General features: G+C 42.1%; 1 protein-coding gene across 1 annotated transcript; it reads right to left on the reverse strand.

Annotated features, from left to right (window-relative positions):
• Positions 1-236: 236 nt before the first annotated feature.
• On the reverse strand, positions 237-17,346 carry slc16a5a (solute carrier family 16 member 5a). The gene is made up of 7 exons (XM_085760830.1): positions 17,233-17,346; positions 12,186-12,459; positions 10,679-10,910; positions 8,168-8,311; positions 6,670-7,048; positions 4,546-5,048; positions 237-593 (listed from the first exon to the last, which is right to left on the reverse strand). Exons 2-7 carry the CDS (start codon positions 12,336-12,338, stop codon positions 292-294), a joined length of 1,713 nt encoding a protein of 570 aa, XP_085616956.1. The 5' UTR covers positions 12,339-12,459; positions 17,233-17,346; the 3' UTR covers positions 237-291.
• Positions 17,347-18,222: the final 876 nt, after the last annotated feature.

An 18,222-nucleotide genomic window follows, 5' to 3' on the forward strand; every position in this document is an offset into this window, starting at 1 on the left:
GTGTGGTAACGTTCTGTTATTATCTCATAGCGTGGTGAATGTGCAGGTCACAACTTGTCCACCAGAGCGTTTTGGAGTTGTTGGATTGTGTATTTGATGAGTTTGATGAGGGAAACCAAGAAATTCTCTCTCTGAGCAGCTCACGGCTCTGCTCTGCCGTTCTAAAAACAGCTTGCACCGACAATTAAAGGTAACGAACCTACTGCTATGACTATAGCAAATTATGGCAATGGGCCAATTTGCCAAAATGTTGAACTATCCCTTTAAGGTGGCACACAGCGTGAGCAGGGCCTACACGCTGGTGACGTACTCTGGCCCGTTGGCCGAGGTCTTGTCCTTGTCTCCCTCCGTGGGGACGCTGCTGTACTGGCAGCCCGGAGCTACGTCCACGGGTCTCACAGGGTCGTTCGGCGGCGGTGACGACGACGACGACGACGTTCCCGCCACTGGCTGCTGACCCTGCAGCGACGACTTCCTCTCCTTCTTATCCAGCAGGTGGAAGGACACCATGAGGAACACGGCGGACGACGCGACGACGGCACTGCAGGCGAAGTAGACGTGGAAGTAGTGGCCCGTTCTGTCGACCAGGACTCCTGCAACAAGAAAGATTTCACAATAAAAGTCTGAACTTCTATTTCATTTCTTTCTTTTTGTGATTCCCATTGTTCCTTATAATTGGATTTTTAAAAAAAAGGAACTCATGTAGTCATCATAGGATCATTAGAAGTGTTCCTGGGTACAATGATGGTAATTATGGCAAACACTGAGCCTGGTTTAAGTGGTTTATTTCCAGTTAATTAACTCCAAATGATTGGTTGGTGGTTCCCAACAGGGAGGAGGTCAGGACCACAGCGAGGCAGCAAGGGGTCAAGAGATGATTGACAGGACAGGAAGGCCTCAATTTTTCATTTTTCTGTGTGTGAATTATTTGATAATTTCGCCTTTGAAAATTATTCAAATAAAAGCAAAGAGAGAAAAAAAGAAAGAAAAGAAAGAAAAAAAAATCAATTTTAGTTTGAACTCTCATAATGAGACGTGCAACTGATGCATTTTAAAAGGATCCCATGTGAAATGTCTGAACCACTGACCTCAACAGGCTTTTAATCAGTGCTCAACAGGTCGGCTGCAAAAATGTGTAAATTTGTTAACAGGTAGAATAAACAATTCAACAAATATGAAGGATAAAGTTTCCAAAAATAAATAATAATGAACAAAATTTAAGGTGAATAACTTTGCATATCATGTTTTTTTTGTCATCATATGCTGTTACTGTTGTTATTGGTTTTTATTTAATTGCATCGACTCCGTATTTTTTAATGTTTATGACAAATAAACTAAACTAACTAACTTCATATAACTAGGAAAAACTGAAACACCTGATTTCTGATATTTGATATTCTGTATATGAGCAGTTAATCTGTAAAAGCAACCATGTGTGAGCTGCACAGAGGCCTTTTCCAGTCACATGTGAGAGAGTAGACTTCTGCTGTGACTTGTGTCTGTGGTTACATCAATGCCCGGCATCTGTCATTTGAGACGGAGGCAGCTCTGGGTGAGAGCCGCTGCCCTTTTCCTCGACTCCTAGAAACCCACTCTGCTCTTGAACGCAGCACAGAACTGACCTGAACTGTAGCTACTGAACAAAAACTGACTCTGCCTGAGAGCATGTTGTTATTTACAGAAGCAGCCTGAAGCAGCAGCAGAACGAGCTTCACTATCTCGTCCTGTGCTTCTGCCATTCACATAATAAAACACTGAGGTGGAAACATGTGAACCGCAGCACAGAAAACACACACACACACACACACACACACACACAAAACTGCTCCTTAAAGCAGAAGTAAGCGATCCGGTCGTTTTGGCTAACTTCCTGTCAGCCGATGGAGTTAGCAGTCCCCGCCCTCGTCCCTACGTCACCACATTAACAGAAACATTCCGCTTACTTCTGCTTTAATCTTTATCTTATAATATAACGGATCAAAAGCAAAGTTAGTCGAACCACTGTGAACTTGCAGGATCGGGTAGCAGGACTGTAAAAAGCTTCAAAGTGAATAATGCAGTGAAATGCACTAGAAACTAGGCCACACGTCTCTTTCATAAAGCTGCAAGTCACTGTGCTGCAGCTGCCACGGTTCACACACACACACACACGCGCGCGCGCGGTTGCCACCGCCTCACGTTCCTGATTTGTGGATTCAGACGTGGTCGAGGCCGAGCGAGCGAGCGAGCGGCTCAGGTTTCAAATCCTAAAGCTGAAAGGGCAGGCCACTTTTTTCCTCAGGTCAGGTGCCTGTGTGAACACTGGAACAGGTTTTTCTCCTGCTGTGACCACTCCTCATGTTGATATTGAGATGCGGTGGGAGGTAAAATCCACTCAGTCGGCCACTGTTTCCCTCCGTGTGGTTTAATCAGCTCGATCACGTCCATCTGTGCGTGTTGCATCATTTCCTTTTTGCACAAACCTGATTATTTCCTACCTCCAGAGCTCCTAAGAATTCAATCTGAAGCCTGTGAGCTCACTCTGCATCATATCTGCCCGCTCTATCTCCCTCCCGCCCCAGATAATAACATAACGTGATGAGACAGAGTTGTTTTAGAGGTAAAAGCAAAACCGTTGATGCGCGGTCCCGTCAGGGGCAGTTTTTCGGCAAACAGTCTCTGAATTTCCCTCGATTTACCTTGTTGGATTGTGTATTTGATGAGTTTGATGAGGGAAACCAAGAAATCCCATTAGCCTCCGTAGCGTAGCTCTGAGCAGCTCACGGCTCTGCTCCGCTGTTCTTAAAATAGCTTGCACCGACAATTAAAGGTAACAAACTTACTGCTAAAACTACAGGGATTATGGCAATGGGCCAATTTGCCAAAATGTTGAACTATCCCTTTAAACAGCTTCAGGGTTCCCACTCTTTTCCAGGACTTTTCCAGAACATTTTCTCTCTCTTCCAGAAGTGTTCTTTCTTTCGACAGCTGTACCTTATTTCAGACATGATTGTTTATATATGTATTCCTCTGTCACCCCCAGAAGTCTCATTTAGAAATGTGCAGTCTGTGGCTCTAATTTATCTATGAAATAATCTCTTACATTCTTAGAAAATGACAAATTTACCAGAAAACAACACAAACTTGTTGTTTTTCTTTTTAAACCACACTGCAGGAGAGAAAACCCTCATGCTCGCTGTACAATACTAGAAACACTCATCAACTGAAAGTCTTTACACTGCAAAAACTCAAACTCTTACCAAAAATATTTGTCTTATTTCTAGTCAAAACAAATCTCATTATACTTAAAATAAGACTCATCAAATTAAAATGTAGCTTGTTTTTAGACACTTTTTACTTCTTTTAAGCATATTTGCACTTGAAATATGTAGAAAAATCTGAGCAAGTTTTCCTTTCTTATTACAAGCACTAAAAACTTACTTTCACTGGCAGATTTTTCTACTTATTTCAAGTGAAAATTTGTTTGAAACAAGTGAAAATTATCTAAAAACAAGATCATGTTTAGGTGATAAGTCTTATTTCAAGTGGAAAGAGATTAGTTTTGACTAGAAATTAGACATTTTGACAAGAAATAAGACAAATATTCTTGGATAGACTTTGAGTTTTTGCCGTGTAGTTTTCTTACAACGACACTTCTTTGGAAAATAAATCCTTCGCGGGGTCTAAAAAAGTCAAACAAAGCTCTGTTTTCCAGGACAACTCAAACTTTTCCCAGACATTTGACTTTTTTTTCCATGTGTTTTCTATGACTACACAAGTTGGAGATGATCAGTTAAAGGGATAGTTCACCCAAAATTCAAATTGCACTCATTATCTACTCACCCTCATGTCGACTAAGGGCTGAGAGAAGTTTCAGAGTCCTCCGTGGCTTCTCTGAGTTACAGGGGGTCTCGGCGTAGCAGTGCATGTCCATATAACGGTTGCAAATGGATACCACTTTTCTTCGTAACAAAAAGACACACCAAAAAACATCCAAATACCTCCATGCTGCTCGTATGTAATGTCCGTCTTGTATTGAAGCCCCGAAATGCGAAATTGTTCCGAAAAAAATTAAATAAGTCTATATTTCAAGCTTGTTTGTAGCGGAAGCTCCTCTTCCTGGTCCGTCCAGGAAGAAGAGCTTCCACTACAAACAAGCTTGAAATATTTCGCATTTCGGGGCTTCAATACAAGACGGACATTACATACGAGCAGCATGGAGGTATTTGGATGTTTTTTGGTGTGTCTTTTTGTTATGAAGACAGTTGGTATCCATTTGCAACCGTTATATGGACAGCACTGCTATGCCGAGACCCCCTGTAACTCAGAGAAGGCACGGAGGACTCTGAAACTTCTCCCAGCCCTTAGTCGACATGAGGGTGAGTAGATAATGAGTGCAATTTGAATTCTGGGTGAACTATCCCTTTAATCTCTAGTTTTCTGACTTTCTCAAAACAAAAGCATGAATACAAATGCATGTGTGCAATCTGAAGCCTGTGAGCTCATTCTGCACCATATCTGCCCGCTCCATCTCCCGCCCCTCTCCTCCCTTTGTGTTTGCGTTACCTGCCAGCGGAGGCCCGATGAGCAGCGTGATGCTCTCCATGATGGCGAGGAGGCCGAGGGCCGAGGGGAAGCGGCTCATCTCCACCGTGTCCATGAGGACGGTGAACATGAGGGAGCCGACCACGCTCATGGAGAGGCCGTAGATCACCACGTAGGCCAGCAGCACGGGGAACGTGGCCCCGAGGCAGCAGATGCTGTTGCTGAGCCCGTTGACCAGCAGCGCCGCGGCGAACACGTACACGTGGCGCCCTTTAAACCACGGCGTGTTGACGGCGATGCCGAAGGGCGGCCGCACCACGATGTTGACGATGCCCAGGATGGAGAGCAGCAGCGCCGCCTGGCCCTGCTCCATGTCGTTGGCGGTGGCGTAGGGAACCAGATACACCAGCGGCACCACGAAGCCCAGCATCATCCAGGTGATGCCGATGGCGTAGGCACGGTAACGGGAGTTGTTGCAGAACTGGTCGAAGGCCATGTGTTTGCTCAGAGACGCCACGAAGCACCTTTATACACCAAAAGCATTATACACAGCATTATACACCAAAAGGATTACTTAGCACCAACCAATCCGCTCTTCATCAGTACCAAAACATTGAAATTCGAAGACCTGGTTAATTTAAACACTGCTGTAATAACTTATAAAGCAATAAACAACCTACTTCCACCCTGCATACAAAAGCTGTTCTCAACTACAGAGTCCCAGTATGTACGAAGGAGTATTAGGGCCAGCCCCCAAAAAAAAAAAACAGCCCAAAAAAAAAAAAAAAATCCGGCGCAAGGGAAAAAAGCAAGCAAAAAAAAAAATCTGGCACAAGAAAAAAAAAATCAGGTGAAAAAAAAAAAAATCCGGCACAAGAAAAAAAAAAAAGTCATGCAAAAAAAAAAAAAAAAAAGTCAGGCACAAGAAAAAAACAAACTGCAGGCTTGACCACGTACCACAACAAAGCCACAAGCGACTGACAGCAGAGTGACAGACAGGCTCTTGTAGTAGTATTTGTAAATACTACAAGTACTACAGGAGAGAAGATAGGCATATCCTGTATAGTATTTGTATTTGTAAATACTACAGGAGGAGGCAGAGACCTAGACCATGTGGTCTAGTCACGGAGGTGTCTCCAGTCACGTTTAGTCACGCTAAACGTTAGCTCATATAACGTCTCTATGTAACTTATAAATGATTGTGTGTGTGTGTGTTTGTTTTTTTTTGGGGGGGGCAGCCATAGATATGGGGGACAGCAATGAAAAACATGCATTGCTGATTGCTGTACGTTAGCAGCAGGGGTTGGACACGGAAGTGATTCGTGTTTTCATTGTCATACTCCGGCATTGAGTCAAAGTTAATCGGCTTTATTGTTCACTTTTATGGCGCTGCAGAGTTTGGCAGCCTGTCTGTCACTCTGCTGCTGTCATTGAGCCGACAGTCGCTTGTCGCTTTGTTGTGGTACGTGGTCAAGCCTCTGCAGTTTTTTTTTTTTTTTTACCTGACTTTTTTTTTTCTTGTGCCGGATTTTTTTTTTTTTTTACCTGACTTTTTTTTTTTTTTTGCCTGACCTTTTTTCTTTTTCTTGTGCCAGATTTTTTCTTTTCTTTTACCTGAATTTTTTTTTTTCTTGTGCTGGATTTTTTTTTTTTTGCTTACTTTTTTCCCTTGCGCTGGATTTTTTTTTTTTTTGCTGTTTTTTTTTTTTTGGGCTGGCCCTAATACTCCTTCGTACAGTATGACCTCAGGGGGACCTGCATTTTAAACAAACCAAAAGCAAGGGCAAATACTAAAGCCAAATGCATTTCTGTTATTGGAGTAAAATTATGGAATAGCCTTGACAATGAATTAAAATCATGCACAACTATTACCCAATTTAAAAGGATGTTTAAAATCAATGTATTAAATAAATATTCAACTCTAGGATAAAGTTTACTTACTCTACTCTTCGAGTGTAATTTTCCTACAAATTTTGTTTTGTTTTGTTATTGTAATTTTTCTTCCTGTAAACAGGGTAGGCATTAATAAGCTTTGCTTCTGCCTTCGCCCTTTCGCCCCTATTATTGATCATGAAATTTTGACTTGTTTGTGTATGTTTATGTTTTGTGGAATGGACGAATAAATCAATCAATCAAATCAAGCACCTCCATATCGTCCTCAACAACCCCTCCTTCTTCTTCTTCTTCTCCTTCCTCGCTCTCTCCTCCTCTTCCTCCTCCTCCTCCTTCTCTGGCGGCGGCGGTCCGTGGTTCATCAGGGGCTCGCCGCGCGGCCTCGGCGCCGGCGGCTGCAGCGGCCGCATCACGGCGCCGCACACGCAGCAGTTGAGCAGGACGGCCCCCAGCACCAGGAAGCTTCCCCTCCAGCCCAGCTCAGTGTGGAGGTAGTTACCCAGGAAAGGCAGAGTGCACAGGCCCAGCGCCGTGCCGGTGGAGGACATGGCGTTGGCGAACGCACGGCGGCGCACAAAGTAGTGTCCTAAGATCGTCACAGCCGGCTGGAAGCTGAAGCAGAAACCGAGTCCTGCAGAATGAAGCAAGAGAACACACTGGTGGTGAAAATGATGTTGTGTTGGGTCTGGTCTAATCTTTTCCTGACCTTGTATTCTCTACATACAATATAGCTACATGGGCGGGGCTTTGTTGTGACATCACAAAGTGACAGGAAGTCCTGACGGCTGGTTTTAAGGCTCAGTTTCTGAATACAGGCTGTGTGCATTTCTCTGTGGACTGAGGCTTTGATACTTTCACAGTATTAATATAGAACCTAGAGCTGCTTTATAATCACACTACACATGGACATCTACCTTTATACTGTATGGAGCTTTAACACAAACATCTACCTTTATACTGTATGGAGCTTTAATACAAACATCTACCTTTATACTGTATGGAGCTTTAACACAAACATCTACCTTTATACTGTATGGAGCTTTAATACAAACATCTACCTTTATACTGTATGGAGCTTTAACACAAACATCTACCTTTATACTGTATGGAGCTTTAATACAAACATCTACCTTTATACTGTATGGAGCTTTAACACAAACATCTACCTTTATACTGTACGGAGCTTTAACACAAACATCTACCTTTATACTGTATGGAGCTTTAATACAAACATCTACCTTTATTTTGAAGGAGCTTTAACACAAACATCTACATTTATTTTGAAGGAGCTTTAACAAACATCTACCTTTATACTGCATGGAGCTTTAATATAATACAATTGTATACAATATAATAATACAATGTAATACAATTGAAGCTTCCTTTTTAAAGTGTAAAGCTTCATTAGTAGATTTTTCTGGCCAAACAACTCCAACTCCTTAATAATGATAGATTATAAATATACTTTTATTGTCCTAATGGGGAATGAAGAGTGAATGATGTTTGATTACATTATTATTAACATGTTTGCTATTAATTATGGAGTCAACCTCTTGTCCAGCTGATGAATTTAAGTCTAATATCTCTAGTTTTGGTCATTTATCTCCTTCAGCAGCTTCAACAGCCGGTGTCTAACTCTTGACTTTTGTTGTTTCGGCGCTGGACGGGGGCAGTCATGCACAGTCATGTGTAACCATGATCCTCAAAGTGTGTCAGCTGGGACAATAAATCTGCTGCGATGTTTGCTGACCTGTAATAACCCCGGCCGTGATGTAAAGCTCTGTGATGGACTGGGTGAAGGAGCTGGCAGCCATCCCCAGTCCGCTCAGGACTCCGCCCAGCATGACGGTGGCTCGGCAGCCAAGTCTCTCCACCAGCACGCTGCAAAACGGACCTGTGGAGGAAAACGCAACGTAATGCTCTTATTAGTTTAAAGCAGAGAGAGAGGGGAACAGAAGAGGGTGAAAGACCCACATACTAGCAGAGAGGGGCGGCTATTTTCTTAATCCTGCAGAGCATTTCACATAACTTTAAGCGTTAATCTGCATCCGGATGAATGACCGTAGCCTACTAAGAATAAAAGCGTGACTGAAAACACGGCTGCTCTCTTGCTCAATCATATCTGACGTATGCAAGTGTTTCAAATCCATTTCTAGTGTCAGTTACAGTACATGAGATCCGGACATAACAACAGCATGAAAATGTTCCTTTCTTCCCCTCTCGCTGCGTCACTCGGCCTCATAAATCAATCTGTGCCGGAGGAAGACGTCTCGCAGCCTCAGTGCTAAATACAGTGGAGTATATTGGTTAAAGGTCACAGAGGGGGAGCGGTAATTTTAACACATTCTGGTGCCTTTGTTGTCAGGCAACAGGGCTGCAAGGTAGCGATGTGGATATTAACTAGACCTTAATGAGTCCGGCACAGACGTCACACAGCTCAGACAAAAACCTAGAGACAATTGAACATGTCAGACCTGCAACTTTTAAATTTGAATTATGAGCTGTCTTATCTCAATCTTTATCTTTTAAACACAAAAAATAAAATTAAACTTAATTAACTACAAAAAAGAGCGAAGGAGTCGTTGTGGAGGAGATTCTTGTCGTGTCAAATCAGTTTAAGAAAATGATTTCCAGGGCTAAAGCCGATTAAGAAAAACCATAGAGATAATCTGACGAGCTTTTTCATTTTAAGTCTTTAGTTGTGTAAAAACTACACTGTTGAAAACATGGGTATCTTTAATGTGCAGTTCTTCAGTGACTCTGCTCTGTTGGATTTTATAATAAACACAAAACCAGTCATATCCTTTGCTGCTGCTTCAGGTTCCAGATAAATATGAGTCACGTCTGAACGGCGCCTGTGCTCATCCTGTCCTCCAGGTCACTGAAGCTGGTGGTGATGAGTGAAATTTCTGCAGTTTTAATAAAAGATAAACCTCAGATTCATTCTTCATGTCACATTTCTTCCAGCTCAGGAGAAATTTCTAAGATCAAAAGCGTCCGTGTCTCCAAAAAGCTCCTGAGAAACTGTGGGTAATTATCACATGTGATGTCCCAACTCCCACACACACAATGTTTTAACTCTCCATAAGAATAAAAAAAATGAAAAAACAGTCCAGAATCCAGCAGCTTAATGGATAAAGTCTACTCTGCATTTTAAATATTGTCAATAAATCTTCTGAAAACCTAAAACAAACAACTTCTCTCTGCTTCATAACTTCAGCCTCGAGGCGACCAGCTCCTCATGGAGACACACGTCTTTAAATATATAACAGTAGAGTATTTTTCTGGCTGTTTACTCCTATTTGAGGAATATCTGTCATTTACAGTTAGACAGCAGTTCCCTGTGTTTCTGTAACAATACTGATAAGCTGCATATCAAACATCCTGTGTCTCACTGTCAGTTGGTCTTTTATGGGGAAACTTACAGCTGCTAGTGTCACCAGACCAAATGAGGCCAAACCACTGAGAGTAATGGATTAAATAAAACCTGCATTTTATTGCTAAGAAGTTAAGTTTTTCATTTAAAGAGGAACTATGCAGGATTTTTACATTAACAATGCTTCATTTGTACCTTAATTAGTAACTAGTTCCAGGGAGAATGGAGGCTCTTCTCTCTCATACGCTAGCGTTCTCTCTCCTCATTGGATAAAGGTTGTAGGATACAAGGAAAGTTTTCTCCTCGGCTTACAGCACAGCAGAGTGACTGACAGACCCGTGTTTCGGACCAAACACTCTATATACTGTAAGTGATTGCTGTCGGAAGATATAACTATTTAAGACTTATATTAACACAAATATTCCGCTTCTGCTTTAAAGAATAAAGGTGCTACTTAATCTTTGAAAAATCACATACAGCAGCTCTAATATTTGGGATATAATGACTCTTCTTAGCACACTGAGGTCACTGTGGGCTGTGGGTATCCTTCAGGCCACGGTTTCTCATGGAACAATATTTTTTAAAACAACACCAACGCAGCAGGAAAAGGCTGAATCACTCTGAAGGTCCCACTCTGGTTTCACAGCTCCACCCCATAAAACATCAACAACATCAACAACAGGTAGAAACTGAAGCTACCAAGAGATGACGGGGTCATTAAAGGGCAGTTTGTAGTGATAATAACATCTGGAGCGATAACGTAATAATGATACAACCTGGAATAATAATAATAATAATGATAATGTGGAGTTACAATGTGAGCACACACAGTTTAATCATTAACTACATAAAGGGCGGCTTGGTTGCAGGTTTTGCTGACTTTACCTCCCGCGTGCAGCACCGACGTCATGATGGAGGGCACCCACGACGTTTCACTGTTGGTGGCGTGAAACTCGTTCTGCAGGTCGGTGTAGAAGATCCCCACGCAGGAGGGGAAGGCCAGCGTCAGAGCCAGGACCATGATGGTGGCGACCAGCACCACCCAGCCCCAGCCGCCGTCCGGGGCCACGACCGCCGCCCTCACAGAGGACACGGGCTCTCCCGCCGCCGCCCGCTGGTGTTGGTGTCCCTCCACTAGGGGTGGGAGAAAAAATCAATTCACATATATTGCGATATATTGTGCAATGTGCATTTGTTAGCCTTTTTCACATACAGAGAGTCCAGGTTTTGAAAAGGGTTTGAAGGGATACGCCAACAAACATTATTTTCGTGTCTTGCCTCACTCCCGAGTCCATGACCAGCAGATAGACACCATCCTTTCGACTGTGCGTGCAGTAACAGATAGAGCCGTATCGCCCGTAATTAGCTTAGCTCAAACGCTGGAAGTGTATCGGTAGTGTTAGCCTGCCTCCTACCCGAGCCGAAATCTGATTTCATTTTAGCTATAAACTCTGTAAATATATCACTTTATCAACATTTCAAACATTTTTAGGCGAGAAAGTAGCCGTTTAGATCAGCAGTGTCAGTGTCGTTAATTTGTCTAAATACCAGCTGTTTACAATTTTGTTCGGACGAATTTGGCGCTACTCAAGCTAGCCGTTGTGACCAACGCACTTCCGGTTACTTTCACAAAATAAAACACCCGTTGCCCTTTACAAACAGAAAACCATGACGATAGAATTTGTGCTTTTACTTTGAAATAGGAAGCTAACCTACCCTCGATGTAGCTAGCTTGAACCAAAATAAACCATCTTAGCTTGAACCCTCCGTTTTGACCGATCTCGTCCCGTTACCGGCATTTGACCGCTCAAGATGCCTTACCGGAGAGTTTTGTCGGTGACTTTAGGTGGAGGCAGGCTAACATTACCTATACACTTCCAGCGTTTAAGCTAAGCTAATTACGGACGATACGGCTCTATCTCCCTTGTTACTGCACGCACAGTCGAAAGGATGGTGTCTATCTGCTGGTCGTGGTTTCGGGAGTGAGGCAAGACATGTAAAAATAAAAATAAAAATGTTGGCGTATCCCTTTAAGTTCACTTTATAATGGAGTAGCTATGTTAATTTATAGGCTCCTACAGTATTTGTGTGCAGAAGATAAACGTTAAAATGTAGCAGTTTATCTCAGTCTATATCTCATTTTGTCAGAAAGGTTTCAGAAGCCTATTTTTTCTATAGCCTACTCTTTTATTTTTTGCCTCTTTTATGCAGTCCAGGCTTTTGAAAAGAGAGTAAACATATTGCTGCTGAATAAATCTTAAAAACTGACTTACATGTGATGTGCATTTTGTGTAAATCGAGAAAATCTGCAATATCGTAGAATCGCAATTTAAATCGAATCGGCATCCAAAAAAATCATAGAAGAATCGAATCGGGAGAAAAGCGAGAAAATCGTCCCAGCCCTACCCTCCTCGGCTTCACAGTCGAAGGCCTCCTCTTGAACTTTGTCGCGCTCCATCCCGTTGGCCTGCTCTCCAGCTCCGCCGCCGGCCTCCGAGTGGAGGAAGAGATCGCGCCTCCCTCTGATCCCATTTCTCTGAGTCATTTTCTGCTCGGCAGGAGAAGTTCAGGCGAGGCTCCCGTGTTGTTAGCTCTGCAGGGTGTGTAATTACTTTTGCTGCCCATGTCACTGTAACTGCTGCTGCTGCCGCGACCTTTCAGGAAACCTTTTAAACGACAAAAGCAAACAAACCAAGTCAAGATTGTGCGGAGCAGCTGATGTGCTGAGTGGTTTTTATGGTGCATATTTTCAGCTTGAGACTGAGAGATCATCACAGCACAAAAAGAAAACGACTGAACTGAACTGAACTGAACTGCTATGAAAAACTCTGTACAGAAGCCGAAGGTTCCCAGAGGAAGAATCCTAATAACTTCCTCTTCCTCTGACTTTTGCTCACTATGAGGTTGAGATATGGAGCTACAAGTTAAGTATATTGCACCATTGCACAGATAGAATGAATCATAAGAGTTTTAATATCACTCTGGTGGCACTATGAGCTGAAGATCTGTAGGTATTAGTGGGATATCTTAACAACTATTGAATTAGCTTTAAGTTTGCACAGATATTCATGGCTTTCAGAGGACAAATCGTAATAATTTCAATGACTTTTCTTCAGTTTTGAACCACACAATTCTGCACAGCTCTCAGCACACCTCTTGAGATAAGTTACAGTAACTTGCGATAAAAATTTCAAAGTCCATTCTTGGATGAATAACAACTTTGTCCTGCTGAATGGTGGGCGTGTGTAGTGAGGGACACAGACTGAAGCAAAAATGAAAACAGAAAACCAAAACAATGAGCTCCAGGAATTTCAAATCAACTGGTTTGGTGTTATTGTCAGTAGCCTATGTATTGCACATGTTATTTAAAGCAGCTTTAGTTTCTGCAGCTCTGAGAACTTAAGTCACACTCTCCTGTTAAAGGGATAGTTCAACATTTTGGCAAATTGGCCCATTGCCATAATCCCTATAGTCATAGCAGTAGGTTTGTTACCTTTAATTGTCGGTGCAAGCTATTTTTAGAACGGCGGAGCAGAGACACGAGCGGCTCAGAGCTACGCTTCGGAGGCTAATGGGATTTCTTGGTTTCCCTCATCAAACTCATCAAATACACAATCCAACAACTCCACAACGCTCTGGTGGACAAGTTGTGACCTGCACATTCACCACGCTATGAGATAATAACACAACGTTATCAGACAGAGTTGTTTTAGAGGTAAATTCCTGCAAAACGCTGATGCGCGTTCCCGTTGGTGCAGTTTTTCAGCAAGCAGTCTCTGAATTTACCTCGATTTACCTTGTTGGATTGTGTATTTGATGAGTTTGATGAGGGAAACCAAGAAATCCCATTAGCCTCCGTAGCGTAGCTCTGAGCAGCTCACGGCTCTGCTCCGCCGTTCTAAAAACAGCTTGCACCGACAATTAAAGGTAACGAACCTACTGCTATGACTATAGGGATTATGGCAATGGGCCAATTTGCCAAAATGTTGAACTATCCCTTTAACAGCTTGTCAACAAACCTCAGGCTTTGGAAAGAAACGAACAAGTCGGTGCAGAGAGACCCACATACACAAGTTGGAGGTGATCAGCTTATCTCTAGTTTTCTGACTTTCTCAATACAAAAGCATGAATACAAAAGCATGTGTTCATCTGGACAATGCTCCTCAGTTTGCAGATGAGCTGACATCCTCCACGTGTTCAGAGAAAACTCTCACTACAGAGTCAAGAACAACTCCAGGATGATTGCTCGTGACTTAGCGTGACCTATACACACTTCCTGTAGCTGAAAACCCCGTCACCCCCACAGTTTCTTTTTTTATCTGCATTTCAAATCAGGAGGAGAAGAGGAGCAGACACACACACACACAAACACACACACAGGCTGGAGAACAAACATGCATGTGTGGATGCAAATGGAGTCTGGAGAGCATAAGACTAACGTGCACTTGTGAAAAGAAAAAAAAAAACTCTCAGATGAATGGTGCTCTGTGCAAAACTGAATTTACCCCAAAGTCACTTAATGCCATGGTCAGATGTACAAACTACACCACCCACACACACCGACACACACGTTGCAGCTTTACAGTATGGCTTCAACTGATTCTGTTCAGTTTTTGCATCATTTGCAAATTTTCTGTGCGAAACGTACAAATGCAAAAACACAAGAGAACGATAACACAAGTTTACACATCACTGATCATGAATGTGATGCCTTCATGGACTGCTGAGCTGCACTGTGACACGATAAGAGAGAAAAATATAAATAATAAAATACTATTTCCATTTTTCAGTTGAGTATAATAAGTGGTTAAGTGTCACTGTGTTTTAAAAATCATATTTTGAGGACAATAGAGAACTGAAAAGTCCAATTACAACTATTTTATGAATGTGCCATTAATAAATAAAGGATGGGATAGGATTTGATATCATATATGTTGACAATAATACGGTAAATGTGAAGAAAATGACCACTGCAGATTCTGTTTTGGTAAAATTACAGGATTAGTTGATACTAACTGAACATTACATCTTAAAACTATCAAACTTAATAATAAATTCACACTGTTAAACACAAGGCTCTGACAAATGAACTCTGTGTGTGTGATGCATCGTGGCATTTGTGTAACAATGGAGCCACAGGTGTTTGTGCGACCTGCTGTTCACCGAGCTACACAAGAATCCAACAACACTGATGCCGAGGTGATAAAGATCCGGTTCAGACTCGGCGATCCAGTTCACCCAGTGTGGGAACTGCCTGGGAAGAGACATGGGATTTTATTTTCTTTTACACTTGGCAGCATTGAAAATTAAGATTTTAAACTAATATTGAGTTTTCTCATGATAAATTATTCTGACATGTGTAATGATATTTTCATAATAAACATATTTCACCTGTCACGTTATCTTATCTTAGTTCAACACAACCACTGGAAACTGTCTGCACCCTGAATAAACGGGATTAACTCTCTGACTGGATGTTTTTCACAGGAGGTCGCGTGTCAGACTATTTCATTATAACCGGAGCAGGAAACTCCACTTCATAAAATAAAGTTGTGTCGTGTTGTGTTTACATTTCAGTGTTTGAACAACTCAAAGAATGTGGATGGAAATCAGTGAGGCTTCCTGAGGCGCCGCCAGGTGGATTTTATTTACTTTTTTTAACAGAAGCAAGTCTGATTTTTCTCATTTAACTCTTAATAATAAAACAAATAAACACACTGAACTTTTCTTTTAAGGAACCGACTCTGGAAACAACTTTTCGGGAGGTGTCTACATACATTTGACCTCACTGTGCATCTCTCTCTCTGGCTTCCTCCCTTTACATTCCTCTCTGTCTCATGCAGGAGCTGAGGATCGTTACATAACTCGTGCACTCTGCTGACTCCTTAAACACATGTGGAGTGTTTTCTACGGAAGCCTGGAGGAGGACGACGGCCGGGTGGGTTTTCTCTCTGGGTCATAGTGACCCATGCAGACTTTGTGCTTCTCCCATCCGGTCACCGTCAAATCCAGCAGGAGCTTTGTCCTCTGCTATAACAGAGCTAAACAGATCAGTGAGTTGCTAAATGTGTGTTTTGTTTATTGTTATATGTGGGTGATGTATTTCATTTAATTTCATTTTGATTTATTCCATTCATGGTTTACATTCTTCACAAGGTTGCACATATTTACAGGATGTACACATTGTCACCATGAATGAAAAGGAGCAGGATGAAGAAAACTTACAGTACCTGCCCCTCTCTGTTGTTATAATTACATTGGCTTACTTCAACACCAATATTACACTCTATTTCAAAATACTAAAGATGATGAAACATAGTAGTGACATGAAAACAAACAAAATAGCAGCGGACACCACTTTTCCCTTCTTTTTCTCTTTCTCCTTCTTCTTTTTTGTAGACGCTTATCTTTCCTTTTTTACACATTTTCTTAAACTGAGATATACTTGTACAACTTTTCAGTTCCTTGCTTTGTGAATGCCATACAGTAGTTTTACACCTGCAACAGAAATACACATTTGTTTTAAGCTTAGCCTTGCAAATGTAGCCTATGTTTAAAATCAAGCTTCAGTCTGTTGGTTGTCCCCTTCCTCCAGTTTGAACAAAGTTTTGTAAATGTTCTGGTAATGATCTGTTCTTTGCTTTAAACATTATTTTTAAGGTCTGAAGTTCTATTATATCGGCCACTTTCAGCAAACCTGCAGAAAAAAAAAATTCTCTGTTGCCTATTCATAATGTGTATATAGCCTACTGTATGTTGTATCTGAATCTGAATCTAATAAGGAGCGATGCTGATGTGGGACAGCCCATAGACGGATGGTGTGTCACTCACACTTTCTCTTAGTGTGAGTTAAAAATAAATAAATAAATAAAAAAGAGGAAGTGGACAGAGTGAGAACATTATGAGCTCGGTCTGTTTTACATAGCTACTGTCCCTGACCACAGCTCCAGCTGCGTTAACGTCGCCTTGTTTTTTCTACCTTCACCCACGTGGCACACACACGCACACATACAGTACACACTCACATGCACACAGCTCGGTGTTATTTCTGCTTGTTTACGGCTGGAAATCAAACCCAGACCCCATCAGACCCCATCAGACCCCAGACCCATCAGCCCGCGGTGAGGCTGAACCGGCTGCACCGGTCGGATACTGCTGTTCTGCAAGTATGTGTGGCTCTTTAACAACGCAAATGAACCATGAGAGTGTGTGTGTGTGTTATGTGTGTGGATGTGAGTGTGAGTGTGTGTTGTCATTATAGTAATCTTCTCTCCCCCTGCCTCTGGCTCGTTGCTCCACCACATCACCGGCTGCTGCAGCAAAGAGGAAGCGATGTGTACAGTACAGTACAGTAGTAGCGTAGCGCGCATTAAAAACGCCCTTCCGTGGAAATGTATGTAACGTTTTTAATAAATAACATCTGGATTAACAACACTCACCTTTATCTTTACATTCAGGCTGTAATCCTCCGGCTTCCTCCTCCTCCTTCCTCCGTCATACAGGCGCGGTCGAGCACTGGTCGAGCAGCGGCAGCAGCTGAGCCGTCTGGGGGGAGTGTGGTCCTCCTCCTCCTCCTCCTCCTCCTCTGGGCGGTGCTGCAGGGGTGGGAGGGAGGAGCGGCAGCGGCAGTGGCACTGTGGGAGTGGGCTGTGGGATGCAGACAGCTCCACACACTGCATAATGAGCCGTAATGGTGGACACAGTGTGCAGCCACTCAGACAGACAGTCAGTCAGACAGAGTTGTGTGGGGGCTGTGGTATGTCGAGGGCTCTACAGACTAGAGCTCCTTATCTGGCAACCTACAGACCCTAGACAGAGCTTATAAAATACACTCTAAAACAAATCACATCAAAAATATTTTTAAAGAAATGTAATATGAATGTTTATGAAGTACAATTCCTTGTGAAAACAGCACATAAAAAAGTTTGTATGAGCTCCATCTGCAACTGCAACACTGAAATGCCACTAAAATAGGTGATAATGACAATCCTATATTATATCATATCATATGTTTTATGTTTTATTTGTTCAGATCCCCATAAGGGGTCCACATTTAAAACCAGTCATATCATATGTCTTTTTGGGGCAACAACAGTTGCTTTACAGAGTCAGATTTTACAAAATACATTAAAAAAAACATCACAACTAGAAGTCAAACATAAAATACTTATACAACACAGTTCCTTGTGATAACAGTTCACGATTTTGTAACGATTACAGTACCGTCTGATTCTTCTTATACTACATATACTCTGCACTTGCATGTTTGCACACATTGCTCATTTTAACTTGAATCTTGAACATAACAACAAAAAAAACTGTGATTTTTCCTCATCATTTCAGTGACTTTACAGAAAAACATAAATTATTAGAATTAGCTCCATTAGCTCCTACGATAGATAATTAGACTTATCTACAATAATAGATGT

Source organism: Trachurus japonicus, chromosome 19, assembly GCF_045865225.1.
Source record: "Trachurus japonicus isolate A0001 chromosome 19, Traja_1.0".
Lineage (NCBI taxonomy): Eukaryota > Metazoa > Chordata > Actinopteri > Carangiformes > Carangidae > Trachurus > Trachurus japonicus.